At 35.0% G+C, this 15,387-nt stretch overlaps 1 protein-coding gene across 19 annotated transcripts in view; it reads right to left on the bottom strand.

Annotated features, from left to right (window-relative positions):
* The window catches only part of LOC115209155, a 1,103,332-nt gene that overhangs the window by 622,663 nt on the left and 465,282 nt on the right, over nt 1-15,387 (bottom strand). For 16 of the 19 annotated variants that reach the window (XM_036501160.1, XM_036501159.1, XM_036501162.1 and 13 more), the window contains one exon: nt 56-424. The exons of the other annotated variants lie outside the window; for them this stretch is intronic. In XM_036501160.1, coding sequence (XP_036357053.1) covers nt 56-424 — 369 coding nt within the window. The remainder of the gene's footprint in view (nt 1-55; nt 425-15,387) is intronic. 19 annotated transcript variants of the gene reach the window in all.

Raw genomic sequence — 15,387 nt, 5'->3', positions numbered from 1 at the left:
ATGATTGAATGCTGGTATTTCTCAGGCAGGAGAAAGTAATGTGCTGTTCACCTACCAGAATTGTATCTATACAGATGCTGTGTCTTGAAGCCTTATCTTCAGTTATTTTTCTTAACTTAGCATCAGTTGAAGGTTTAAGATCAGCAGTAGTTGTTGTTGCTGCGATGGTGGTGGTGGTAGTGGTGGTGGTAGCAACAGCAGTGGTGGATTTATTTGCTGCTAAAGTTATAGCAGCATTATTGGTGGATGTGATGGTTGAAGTAGTAGCATTGGTCACTCTGGTACTTATGCTGCTTGAACTCATGGAGAATTCATGACCACTTATTGTATGACGTTGATTCCAAGAGTGAACACGTACAGAATGTGCCAGACCACTGTTTTGGCTAAAAGCTTTAACCAACTGTCTCACAGTGTCACTCAAAGACTAAATGGTCAAAGGGGGAAAAACAAAATGGCAATCATCAAAAATTCTTTTTCAAAGAAATAACCTCACTTTTAAAAAAATTTATTATTGTATGAAAATATAAAATTAAATAAATGATAAGGAAAGGGGTTATATAATTTATAAATAAACAAAATATTAATAAAATAAACATGTGAACATAAATTAAAAATCATAAAAAATAATTCATAAACAAATAATATCAAAAACAATATCAAAATATATTTTAAGAAATGGCAAATAAAGACAGCAAACAAAGTATCAAAGAGAACAAAACAGGACATTAATATCGATATATCCCCAAGAATTGTATGAATTCTAAGATAATGAATGCAGATATTAAAAAATATTAGTTAGAAAACACAGAGAAAATAATTGCGTCTCATTTTTAGGAGCAACCAGCCAATAGCCTACTATTATATTCTGGTCTTAAAATCATTTACAATTATTAGATCCAAAAGTGAATGAGAAAAACTTAGATAGAAATAAAATTTTCCAATTTATTATCCAACAAAATGTCTCAACTTTCATGTTCTACATTTAAAACATGTAGGTCAAATATAAATGATTTGAATCATCAGTATTAATATTAATGATGTCATAATTAATTAAGTGTTATTAACAAATTATTCAGATTTAATAATCTAAAGTGATCACTGATGGCATCAGCAATCTTAATGGTAAACAAAAATTAAGAAGGTGACTGTGGTGACCATAGTAATGATGATTAAGGCAGCAACATTGATGATAATTATAACAGAATAAATGTCTTGATCTTAATTCTGATGGCAGTGATACTTACTAATAATTCATTCTGAAGAACACACTTATCCTTGTACACTTTATTCTACATAGATAAAAGTGGCTTATAAAGCAAAACCTATTAAACAATAGTTACAAGACCAAACTGGTAAACTACATTTGAAACAAACCAAGAAAGGAGTCTGTATACTTGACTTGCAGGAAATAGTATTCAAATTCTCCCAGATTACACTCTGTAATCTCATAAAGAGCATACACATGTAATCCAAAATATACAAACCACATTTACCATGGACAGAATATATTTTATCAAAGATCTGCTCAATTAGAGAAGATCTTTGAAAAAAAAGGCTGAGGTCATAGACATTCTGCAGACTAAACTAAATAGAAAGGTAAGTTGTATCCAACTTTTAATGAAATAACTTCATAAATATATACAAATGCATATCTACATGCACACTATAAGAATTTACTAATTTCTAGATTTTAATGTCATTTGTTAAAAATGTGTTGATGTGTCAACAACAAACTTATTTTAAAAACTATTTACCTGCTAGTCCATGGGCTATTTTTAAATCATCTCATTTCAGGTGGACAGTCACAAGTCATGTTGCAGTGAAAACAAGGGATTCACTGGCTTAGTCTCTGACATAATACTAGTGACAAAAATTTTCAAGGGAAAGCATAGTATGGAGTTTGCTATTGTCTCATTTGTACCTTGCTAGAACTGATGTTACATAGAAGCTAAGAGTCATAAAATTGCTAAATGTAATAATAAACTTCAATTAAATAGATCCAGTCTTATTTATGAAGTGCTATAAACCATGATTGCATATTCCACACTGGAAAAAGGAGGATAAGTATAAGTGCGTTTCACATGAAGGGAAACAACTTTCAGGAAATCATTGCTGACAGTCTATTTGCCATTCTAGAAGTAAATATTGTTGATTTTTAAGTAGCTGCTTACCAAAGAAGGACTTACTTCTAAGTTCAGAAAAGTTGTACTTTGCCAACATTGTTAATTTAAAAGTGGTAGCAAATTAATCTGAAATTAACTTAACAATGAACTATAGCTTAGAAAATAGTGAATGTAAGCTGATAATGCAATTATAAATAAGTGCAAATAGCCTCTTGCTGCTTTTCTACAGACAGTCTCTGTGGGCAGGTATGTTAAAACCTACTTTTGACATGTGCCACATCTCTAGTTTCAGAGAAATTAAAAAGCAAAAAGAACTTCTCTCCAGAATCACACTCTACATCCCACATAGCTTTTAGTATAAGGAAGAGACAGGGTAGGTTGATGATAAATACAGACGATATTATCATTTGTGCAAACCAAATTCATGTTATATTTTAGAAGTGAGCATTAACATTAATGAACACTGCTTTCTTGTGACCTAAACTCTGCAGGCAGTCGTACAAGATGATGTGAACTTTGGTTTCAGTTGATGATGCTTCATGTCATTTTGGCTTTGTGATGCTAACATTTTATTGTTTGATTAATATTGTAGTAAAACACTACTGTCACACATCTCTCTCTTGTCAATTAATAAAAAATAGGATAATATTGGTTTAGTAATTATACATTATAATTGTCCTCTTTTTTGTGGAACTGCTTTTGTGGAATATCTCCTCAGCTGCCTGAACTACTGCTCACAACAATGGCCATCAAATTCTAATGCTCTAACAGCAGATGTTGAAGCAATACAATGATGCTACATGAAAAAAATATCTTCAATGCAACAACTAAGCAACTAAGACAAAAGATGGGAAAGATATGCAGTGATTTATATATATCTAACAGATTTTCCAAATGCTAATTTCAAACTTCAGTATATGTATATGTGTAAATATATATATATTTCATTTCATTTCATTTGAGTCCATGCTCAGGCCAAGTCGAAGACTCCACCCTACAAACATATATATATATATATATATATATATACATATATATATGCATACATACATATATATATGCATACATACATATATATGCATACATACATATATATGCATACATACATACATATACATACATACATACATATACATACATACATACATACATACATACATACATACATACATATACATATATATATATATATATACATATATATATATATACATATGCATACATGTATATATATGCATACATATATATATATGCATACATACATACATATACATACATACATATACATACATATATATATATGCATACATACATACATATACATACATACATATACATACATATATATATATACATACATACATACATATACATACATACATATACATACATATATATATATACATACATATATATATATATATATATATATGCATACATATATATATATGCATACATACATGTATGTGTGTATATATATATATATATATATATATATATATGCATACATATATATATATGCATACATACATACATACATGTATGTGTGTGTATATATATATATATATATATCTTTCAAATTTACAGAAAGCAAAAGACGAAGATGGGTGAGGGAAGAACAAACAGGCGTATTAGGTTGATGCTTGGGGAGAATGGAAAAGTCTTTGGCATTTTGAACCTGCACTGCTTAGCAGAAAGGACTGAGAGGAAAGCCACAAATGACCTGTCTTTTTTGCCTGTCCTTCTAATTGTTGTTTCTCTTGTCTGCCTTTGTATCGGCTATCTGTCCAAATGTTTTAATGTCCTCTATTGCATTTTTTTTCCATTTATATATATACCTATCCCTGAACTAGTTGTCATTGCATAGTCTCCAAAAGTTTCACTCTCCTTATTGAAAGTCAAGACCACATTCTGCAATAGCTTAAGAGTTCAAATGCCCTCAACTTTTCAATGTCTTTCCAAAGGAATTGCAAAATTTACATAAGAGTGGTGACCTCAGACACATACCTGCCTTGCTGTATATGGTCACATCTAAGTTGACCTTTGTTAATTTGTCAATAGTAAGAGTTATAGTTAGATTGAAACCTTTGAGGATGCTTATAAAATTATTCCAAAGATTGATATATATATATATATATATATATATATATATATATACTAGCAACTAAGCCCGTTTTCACTCGGTCAGTTTGGATGATGTGGCTGTAAAACCTGCTCTGTGTAAGCATTCGACTTGTTTGGGCATGCTGACATTAAAACATAATTTTAGAATGACCTTTTTCTGTCAAAACGCTAAAAATAACTGACCACACAAAAAAAAAAAACAACCAAGATTCAACCAAATCAAAAAATAAACCCAAATACTAAGCGAACAAAGATGAACCATCCCACTTCCATTGTGCATGCACGTGTACACACACACACACACTTACCCCTCTTTTACATACACACACGTATATTCACAGAGTTGAAATGCTGTTTGATTAATTTTTTCAGCATACACTACCAAGTATGACATCACCCCTTCCTTAACCATCTATCACCCGTTCCTTTCTCATTCATAAACACAAGAGTATTATTATGGTAGATTATCCTGGTAACTATGTAAGCTATGAAGAAATACAAAGCTCAGCATCACCACTGGATCATTCATCACATCGGTGTAATTTTTCATGCAATTCCACCCATCCGTTTGACCATGAATCCCAAGACAAGTAAGAATTGCCCATGTCAAATTTATATGTATAGATATATACATATACATCATCATTATCATCATCCTCATTTAAAGTCTGTTTTCCATGCTAGCATGGGTTGGACTGTTTGACAGGAGCTGGCCTGCCAGAGAGCTCCCAGGCTCCAAATGTCTGTTTTGGTATGGTTTCTATTGCAGGATGCCCTTCTTAATGTCAGCTACTTTACAGAGTGTGCTGGGTGCATTCATGTGGCACTGGCATGAGGGCTTTTTACATGGTGCCAGAACACACCACAGAAGACATGCCTGTATGCATGAATGACCACAGTTTTACTTAGCTTGATGTGTCTTCTCAAGCATAGCAGATCACCAGAAGTCTTGGTCCCTCATCATCTCCTCAGTGAGGCCCAACATTTAGTAATCCTTTCTCACCACTTCGTCTCACATTTTTCTGGTCTACCCCTTGCATAGGTTCCCTCCACAATTAGAGATCAGCACTTCTTTATGCAGCTGTCCTCATTCATACACATCACATGACCATACCACTATAGTTTTCTCTCTTAAATAATTTACACTGTTGTACATGCACAGTGACATTACCCATCTAGTGGAGCATGCTGGCTTCATTTCTTTCAAACCTTCACAGGTCCTCTGTACTCATAGCCCACATTTCACAGCCATGCAGCATAGCTGTATCTACATAGACATTCAATCTGCCTTCAATAGAGTGCCAATCGTGGCTGTCATCCATACTGAAATATTTAAAACTTTGTGACATGTATGTGAATGCAAAGTGCAAGGAGTAGAGTTTTGCTCTTAAATCTGCTAAATATACAAACATATGATAGCATATAAAAAAAACATAAATAAATAAAATATTTAAATTATAAAATGTCCAGCTGATTCATAAAGATTCACATACACCAGTAATCTACAATCATTGGCTCACAAATATACTGTTTTCTCTCTCTGTTACATTCACATTAAATACATGCTCTTTAAACCAGCAAACTGCAACTGCCTCTCCATCACTTGTCACAACTCATAAACCTGACATGAAGCACTTTTCTCAATCTTTCTATCCAAAACTGTAGTTCTCTGGAACCCACTATCCGCATATGCTTTGCCACAGGCAAGAACCTACAGCAGTTCATGTTGAATATCAGTCACGTCAAACTCAGTAATAAGGTAGTTTTGTAAAAGCTTTGCACATTGCTCTTTCTCCCCTGTTAACATAAAAGTCCCCAAATTTGCCACCATCTTCTCAGTCAAGATCTGTATATTGTCTTTTCTTCAAGTAGTTATAGCCTACATACTTTAGCTCATATTTTATGCATGTGTGCATGCGCAGAAACACACACTGTACACACATACATGTTGAATATTTAACTTTATAATACTAATGAAAATATCAAAACAAAAGATCTACTCTTTTTTTTTTTTCACATTCTGAGATCATCTTTAATTTTATTCTAGTATCTGGTTCATTTAGTTGTATATTTAAACAAATTGTATAGGCCTACATAAAACTTTCATACAGCAAATATGTTTCAGAAATTTTGTTCAAAAGGCACTTTTTGTGTAATCTCTATATTCAGATATTTGGTAATCAAATCAATACTTTTAAAATGTTTGTACACCACCTATTATTAAACCAAAATTTAGTTTGAACTTTCAATTCTTTAACATTTTAATTATTTCAATGTCAAAATTTGAAAGAAAATAAAGAAAAATTGTCAATTATTTTAATTGTGAGTTTAATTATTTCAGCTAAGAAGCTTTCTTCCCAACCACATGGTTTCATGTTCTGTTCCATAGCAGACACCTTGAACAAGTGTCTTCTACTATAGCCCTGGGCTAAAAAAACTGAAAGAATATATATGTACATGTATGCATCTGTATGTGTCTATGTTAGTGTCTCCTTGTCTTAACATTGCATGATCGTCATAAATGAGTGCAACCCTCATATAAGCAGTATCGCATTTCCAATCTTCCATGGAAATATGTCTGGCAATGTGGGAATATCACCTTACTTGGTGAGCATTGGCAACAGGAAGAGCATCTAGCTGTAGAAAATCTACCACCACATATTCTGTTTGACCCAAACGAGCATGGGAAAATGTATGTTACGATGATGATGATGATTGTTTATATCATAAAAAAGAGCATTCCTTGATCTCAGGTAGATTTATAAAAGTAGACAATTACATATCAGTGAAATATATGCTAAAATATACATTTCTAAAAATGGGAAGGTGAGAGCTTATATAGATATGTATATAGTGACATGATATGTAACTTGTTAGGTACCACTACTTTTCTGTTTGTTTAAGTGTCTGAGCTGTGTAAGTAAATTCAACTGACATGAAGTGAAATGCTCATATAAAGTAAAAATAGGATATAAGTTGATTTTCTATAAAAAGTACACAATGGAAGAATTGAAAGTGTAGAAAAATAAAGGAGTTAGCTGTGAACTCTTCACTGTACTTGTTGCCAACCCTCACCTTACTGACAGCATCCCTGTACATGGCTTGCACAGCTCTCACTAACCATTCATCTATCCCTAGTTTCCTCATTGGCCACCAGATAAGGGATCGGGGGACCCTGTCAAAGGCTTTCTCCATGTCAATGAAAGCCAGGTACAGAGGTTTATCTTTGGCTAGGTATTTCTTTTGCAGCTGTCTTAGCAGAAATATAGCATCAGTGTTGCTTTTCTCTGACATGAACCCAAACTGCATCTCATCTAAACTGACTCTTTCCCTAATTAGTTGGGCTATGACCCTCTCTGTGACCTTCATTACCTGATCCAACAACTTGATACCTCTGTAATTATTTGTATCTTAAGCATTACCTTTACCTTTGTAGCAGTTGACTATGGTGATGCTACACCAGTCATTGGGTATGACTCCTTCATGTATCACCTGATTAACTATACAGGTGACGAGGCTATAGCCAACACCGCCAGATATTTTGAGCATCTTTGCGGTGATTCCTGATGGGCCAGGGGCTTTCCCTGTCTTCATACTCTTAATTGCTTTATCTAGAAGGTACTCTCAATTTGGATAGCTGGTCCCTCTGTTGGGTCGACATTCAGCAGATTCTCTTTCTCCCATTTATTCTCTTTATTGAGCAACCTTTCATAGTAGCGTCTCCAGACCTCTCACTTTGCAGCCTTGTTAAGTGCAAGTGAACCATCATCTATGCAGATCCATTTCTCTCCTATGACATCATGATTCTCTTTCACATACTGTCTTGCAACAAGAAGCACCTCAAGTCTTTGGTCCTCATGGTGCAGAACATTGGCAAATTTTTTCTTATCTGCTTCTTCTCTGGCTAAATAAACCTGTCTCCTAGCTTCCCTTCTGGTAGTCTGATACAATTCCTTACTACCCCCATTCTTCCAGTCCTTCCAAGCCTGTTTCTTTTCTCTAATAGCCCTGTCAACAACATTGTTCCACCACCACATTATTTTAGGTCGAGAAGGGACTTTGCACCATCCACAGATCTGGTCAGTGGCCCTCAGCAGGTTGTCCCGTAGAAACCTCCAGTTGACTTCCACATCGTGTGAAGCTATATCCCTTTCTATTTTGTCAAAAGCTTCGAGTAATACATCTCTAAATCTCTGTCCATTCGCAGGATCTTTAAGCTTCCAGACCCTTCTCCTCCATGCTGGTCGTCTTCTGGACATCCATTTAGCCCTGCTCCTGAAGTCACTAACTACCTGTCTATGTTGTGGGGTACATTCATTGCCTGGGAAGGTTTTAGCATTTATAAGCAGCCATCTTTCCCTTTTTCTGGCAAGGATGTAGTCAATTTGGTGAGTGTGTCTGCCAGAACAGTAGGTGACTAGGTGACTGGCAGGTTTCCTGAAGTTAGTATTGCAAGCCATAAGATCATTTGCATCACAGAACTCTAGTAGTCTGGTTCCCTCCTCATTGCGGGAACCAAAACCGTAGCCTCCCTGTACACCATGGAAGCCCCCTGTATGTTGCCCAATAACAATAAAAGAATAACTGTTATAAGGAAACCATGAGTAGCCCAACAACAGATATTGACAATGAAAATGTTGAAATATGAAAGTGAAGTGCAGAGGTATGAGAAACTTAGAGAGGAAAAGTGTGCACGAAATGAAAATGTAGAAATGTGCAAAGTGAGATATTGGAGAAGAATCAAAACTAAAAAATAAACAGATGGTACAATATGCATTATGACAAAAAAAAGTCAAATTTTTTTTTAAATGTAGACTGCTAAAATTCAAATCTTCAATGAACTTAGAAGTAAATATTAAATAATGTAAGAAACAATAAACACTTTAAAGAATACTGTGGCTATAACCATAAGAAAATAAATAATGGAAGTATATAGGAAATATTTTCTGAATTTTAAACAGTAAGTATCCCATGCTTTCTAGTTTACAAATACAAAAATACAAATATTACAGCAATATTCCTGTAATTTGTTTGATATCAAATATGGGGTTATTCTTGGCATTAACAATTTATTGAGTGGTGAATACATGACATAGCTAAATGCTGAAAGATATTTTCAAGTTAATCCTTTGAAACACTGTAAATTTCTGGATGTAAGTAAACATGGCTATTGAGGAGTGGAGAAGTCACAAAGATCAAGATTTAGTAATTGGTTGTGTGCATCATTCATTAGTATGCAAACACTATCAATTTTGATGGAGAATATGTAAAGAAAATTCATCAAAGAAATGTTATAAAAATATTATTCCTTTTGTTGTAGACAGAAGTAAAGTTGAATAAAATATATAAATTTGATTGATGGGAAAACTGTAAACACCATGCCAAAACTGAGACACTGAAGTATGATGTGATCTTCCAACCCACTAACCTATAACTACGTGGAAATGCAGGTATGAAATGATGATCATGTGTCTGTCTGTATGTATATATATATCATAGACATGCAGTCCATGGAAGCAAGGAAAGCAATGCTTCCCTTAAAAATTATAGAAACAAAATTGAAACTATGTTTCTTATTTTCCATAAGATCGTTCTTGTAATGTTCTGTAAAATTAGTATAAACTACATGACATCACAGGCTTCAGACTTCGTCAGAATTAGCATGAGATGACAAGCAGTGGCAGACGACACAATAAATCTGTGCAAGGGAAGCAATGTGAGCTGTTGCAGCCTTTGCAGTGTAATATTTTAACATTTTTTCTGATAAAAATGCCACAAAAACAATTTTTCCTAGTAAGAGCTGATAATGAATAGTTTTAGATGCTAATAAATACTTATACTCTTAGATTGAGTTTCTGTCAATTCACAATACCTATGATATATATAATCTTATGTTATGTAACACTTACAGAGGAAAAGGGAAGCAAGTCAACATTCGGCTTCCATAAAAAAAAATGGTGGAAAGATAATGCGTGTAGTTTTCTGCGTTTAATTAACTAATATTTTATACTTTTTCAAATTACGGAACACCCCTAATAGAAAATGTCATTTAAAAAAATTTTTTAAATAGCTATATAACATGAACATGTCAATTTGATTCAAATATCTATGTTACAGAAAATTTTGGTCATTGCTTCCCCAGCCAGAAAGATCACTGCACGCCCCTGATATATGTGTGTGTGTATATATATCTATATTGGTCAGTTGTCCATAAAGCTGAAAAGAATCACATTATAAAAGATATTCTGAGCACTACTTTTATATAGTTTAGTAATATATTTCTGGTAATGGCATATAAACAATAAAAATTACGGAGATGTACATGTATAGCAAGTATATATATATATATATATAACTGAAAACCAAGAGGAGAGTGGAGATTTATTCACATACAAAATATTTTATTAAAAAGTTTTCTACAGTATGTGTATACACACATACATACATATATAGCCTTTATGTACACAAACACGTAAATACATAAACATGTCTGTGTGTAGATGTGTATATACGTGTGTGTGTGTGTGTTTGTGTACAGATGTGGATGTATGGTTAAGAAGTTTGGGGTTCAAGTCTCACTGTGTGGCATTCAGGACAAATGTTTTCTACTATCACCCCAGGCCAACCAAAGTTTTGAGTAGATTTGGTAGACAGAAATTGAAAGAAGCTTGTCATGTGTGTGTGTGTGTGTGTGGATGTGTATGAGTGAAAGTATAGATAGATAGCTAGATATAGACAGGTGTCAATGTTTGTATGTTTATCTCTTTGTCTTGACATCATGTGATTTTTGTAAATAAAAATCATTCATTTTGAATAATCAGTGAAAATATGTCTGGCCATGGGGAAATATTAACATGTTTGGAAACAAGTGAAGGGATGGTGACAAGAAGGGCATCTGGCCATAGAAAATCTGCCTAAATATATATCATCTAAAACAATGATAATGACAATGAAGATGGATGGATGGATATATGCATGCATACATATATGTATATATGTGTTTACACAGAAACATGTATACATACATAACATATATACAGAGACACATGTGCACACACATCCAGAGAAAGACAGAAAAAGTATAGTGAGTGTCATACAGAGGAATGTGCAACAGAATCTGATTGTCAAAGGCTACTTACTATGACTAAAGCATATACTACTGAAAAACCAGTTCTATTAAGGTCCACTGTATTCCATTAAAGACTACTTCTTTTGTTAAAGACTAAAATATGTCATACCATATGGATATATGTCCTATTATCATTACAATAATGATATCATATTGTCAAATTCACAGCATGTCAGTAAAGTGACCATAAACCCCAAATTTTGGAGTCTAATTTCCTTGGTAACTAATTGACATCAATACTACTGTACATCATTACTTTCTGGAACAAAACTGGTACATTTAATTTATCAACAATAGTTGCAATCTCGCTGATCAGTTTCAGACCAATGTGCCATCTCATTCATCTGCTTATACTCAATGGTGTCAACAACTCAATCTACATGGTCATTATCTCTAACAAAACAGTAACTTAAACCAGTGCAATATTAACAGGCATACATATTGCCTAAGTTAGAATTAAAATAGAGTAGTGTAAAAGAGCTGACAGAGAAGAGATGACTACAACAATTGTTTGTATTGGTTTTCCAGGATTCAGTCTAACCTGTAGTGGCAAGAATAGTCAATATAGCTGAGCAGCAGTGTTATCAGCTGTCTTGTAACAGACATAGTAAAGATGGCTAGCAGACTAGATCAGGAGTACTATATCTAACAGTAACAAACAGCAGACCAACTATGAAGTACTACCCATAACAGTGATAGACAGTAGAGTAGCTATGAAGTACTACCTTTAAGAGTGATAAACAGTTGTTTAGCTATAAAGTGTCAGACATAATACGGACAGCAGTTCTGCTAATGAGAACAGCAGACCAGTTATGAAATCATTAATTAAGATGTAGTTTTATTCTAACATACAGAATAGTAACTAGCTCAATAATCATGTTTTCAACTAGCGGAGTTGCAGCTGAGTGTAAATGAATTGCCATCAATGCTGATATGACTGACTATAGTTTTCTATAAACAATCTGTTTATTTTATATATTGATACCATTACTCAATGAGAACATGTGGTAGTCAGAAACATAAAATAATGTGTAACACATTGGACTATCTCTAGACCCATTTGTATGAAAGTACACACAACTTGCAGATTTGCCAGTGGATCATGCAAACATAAAGCAAATTCTCTTGCATCCAGCTCACTCGTCATCATCATTTAATACCTGGCTTCCATGACAGCATGGTTTGGAGAATTTGGCAGGGTCCAACAAGTTGGATGACTGTTTCACACTCCAATGTCTACTTTGACATGCTTTCTATATCTGAATACACATTACTAGAGGTGCAAGTAAAAGAATCAGTGATGTGACAGGGGCAGTGATAGGTGCCTGTGATGATGGTAGTGTTGGAAAGGTAGGGGCAGGTGTGACAGTGTGGGCATGAGCAAGGGAAGGAGCCAAGCTGGGAGGCAGGGGTAGAGAAGAAACTGTGGTCATGCATGTTGTGGGCTCATTTAAAGGAGGGAATAGATAGGTTAAGGAAGCTGTGTGAGGTGGAGGGGTCAGACTGGGGTTGCCAGAAGACTTGGAGAATGGTGCATTGGAAGGGTAGAAGTGCATTAGAAGGGTGGCAGGTGAAGGGAAATGGGTGATGGATAAGGGTGGGGCAGGTGCAAGGAGAAAGAGCAGACGCATGGTACACAGATCATGCCTGGGCAAGGGCAGTGTAGATAATGGTGAGGGGGTATCTACGTTGGATGAAGTGGCAAGCCATGAGTTGAAACTGAGTCTTAGATTCATGATCATCACTGCAGAGCCTGCGTAGATGGAAGAATTGGGAGTAGGGGATGGAGAACTTGGTTTGGGTAGGATGAGAGGAGGAGAAGTTAAGGTAAGAGTGCATCAGTTTGTTTGTAGTGGATGCAGGTACTGAAATTGGAGTAGTGTGTGCTGACAAAAATGTCAAGAATTGACAGAAGAGTTAAAGATAGTGCAGATGTATTAGAGATAGTGCAGAAGAATTCGAGAGCAAGATGAAAGGATAGGACAAAGGAGAGGAAGGAGTCCAGTTATTCGTGAGAGAGTGAGGTCACACTGATACAGTCACTAATATAACAACCATATAGCTCAGGAGTGGGACCTACCTTTAATTCCACAGGAGTGGCTATGTGTTATGTAGCTTGCTTACCAACCACATGATTCTGGGTTCAGTCCCACTGCATGGTACCTTGTGCAAGTGTCTTCTATTATAACCTCGGGCCGACCAAAGCCTTGAGTGGATTTGGTAGGCAGAAACTGAAAGAAGCCCGTTGTATATATGTCTGTGTTTGTCCCCCCAACATCGCTTGGCAACTAATGCTGGTGTGTCTACATCCCTGTAACTTAGCGATTCGGCAAAAGAGAACGATAGAATAAGTACTAGGCTTACAAAGAATAAGTCCTTGGGTTGATTTGCTCGACTAAAGGTGGTGCTCCAGCATGGTTGCAGTCAAATGACTGAAACGAGTAAAAGAGCAGAAGATATATATATATATATATATATATATATATATATATGTGTGTGTGTGCCGGTGGCACGTTAAAAGCACCAACCGATCATGGCTGCTGCCAGACTCCTCTGGCACCTGTGCCGGTGACACATAAAAAGCACCCACTACACTCGTGGAGTGGTTGGCGTTAGGAAGGGCATCCAGCTGTAGAAACACTGCCAGATCAGACTGGAGCCTGGTGCAGCCCCTGACTTCCCAGACCCCAGTCGAACCGTCCAACCCGTGCTAGCACGGAAAACGGACGTTAAACGATGATGATGATGATGAAGATGTATATTTATATATATACACAGCTTCAAATAGACCTACATGTTTCTACTACATCAATTAGTATCTATTGCAATTGAAACCCTACTATAATACAGGTGCAGTTTCTTCAGAAGTTTGTGTGTGTGTGTATCTATCTGTGTACATATATAGGGATACAGATATTGTTTGCTCACTGTCACCAAGCATCTCAATTCTTCAGTTGTAACTAGTTTGTGGATTGAGGTATTTTATTTTGTAAGGTACTATTTTCCCTTGAATTTGTGATTTCAGAGAAAAGTAAGAAATTCTTCATGTTTTTCATCTTCGTTATTTTGACTTTGCAGTTTGAATTGTAGTATTGTCTGTCCAATTGAAATATTGCAACATCTAACAGTGAAATATAGAATTAAAAAAAGGCTTTTTCTACTGTTATCAAGTCTTTGAGAACATTCACAATAATTTTTCAAAAATATATAATTTGAAATAGTTTGCTTTTGTTTTGGACTGAAAATTTTTGTAACATCCTCAAATAAACTTCTTTGCATACAAAAGCTGAGACAACTATGCTTCACAGTTGTTATTTTGAAATGCTTGCCTTCTGATATTTGTGAGTCCATTGGATAAATATTCAACCCTATTAAATATTGGCCTTTCTAAATATGAAATAATATGATAGTTCAAGCCATAAATAAATTAACTTGTACTTTTAAAGATGTTCTTTAGGATAATGTGAAATATTGAACTTCAGTTAGAATTAAGTAAAATATAGGTATGAATAAAAGGTGCATAAATTATGAATTTTGAGTGAAGAGATGAGGCCTTGAAACAAAAAGTTGCAGGGGGCCTCTAAAAGTCATGCAACAGCCCTGGACATATATATATATATTAGTTCTGTAGTGCACTAACAGATGGCAGTATGCAGTTGCTAGCAGTGACCTTCATGGGGCAGTGTGCCAAGTGAATTTGCTGCGTTTACTTCACAATTTGTGAAATTTGTGCTTCTTTTTATCATGTGTATGCTGTAGTCTGTGATTTTTTGTCATGGACAGGAACAAAGAGCTAACATGAAATCTCGTGTTCAACTTGGGAAGTCTGCTATAGGGACATTGAACATGCTTCAGCAAGCTTACGGTGGTGCAGCAACAGGTTGTATGCAATGTTTCAAGTAGCATGGGTGCTTGAAAAGCTTGTGGCAATCTAGAAGTGTTGCCACAAGCATCATCCTTGGAAATGGGGTATTGTACATAGAAGTTGTCCCCCAAGGCCAGACCATCAAT

Source organism: Octopus sinensis, linkage group LG3 (genome assembly GCF_006345805.1).
Source record: "Octopus sinensis linkage group LG3, ASM634580v1, whole genome shotgun sequence".
Classification (NCBI taxonomy): domain Eukaryota; kingdom Metazoa; phylum Mollusca; class Cephalopoda; order Octopoda; family Octopodidae; genus Octopus; species Octopus sinensis.
The sequence above is the reverse complement of the archived record's forward strand: the minus strand, read 5'-3'. Positions and strand labels throughout refer to the sequence as shown.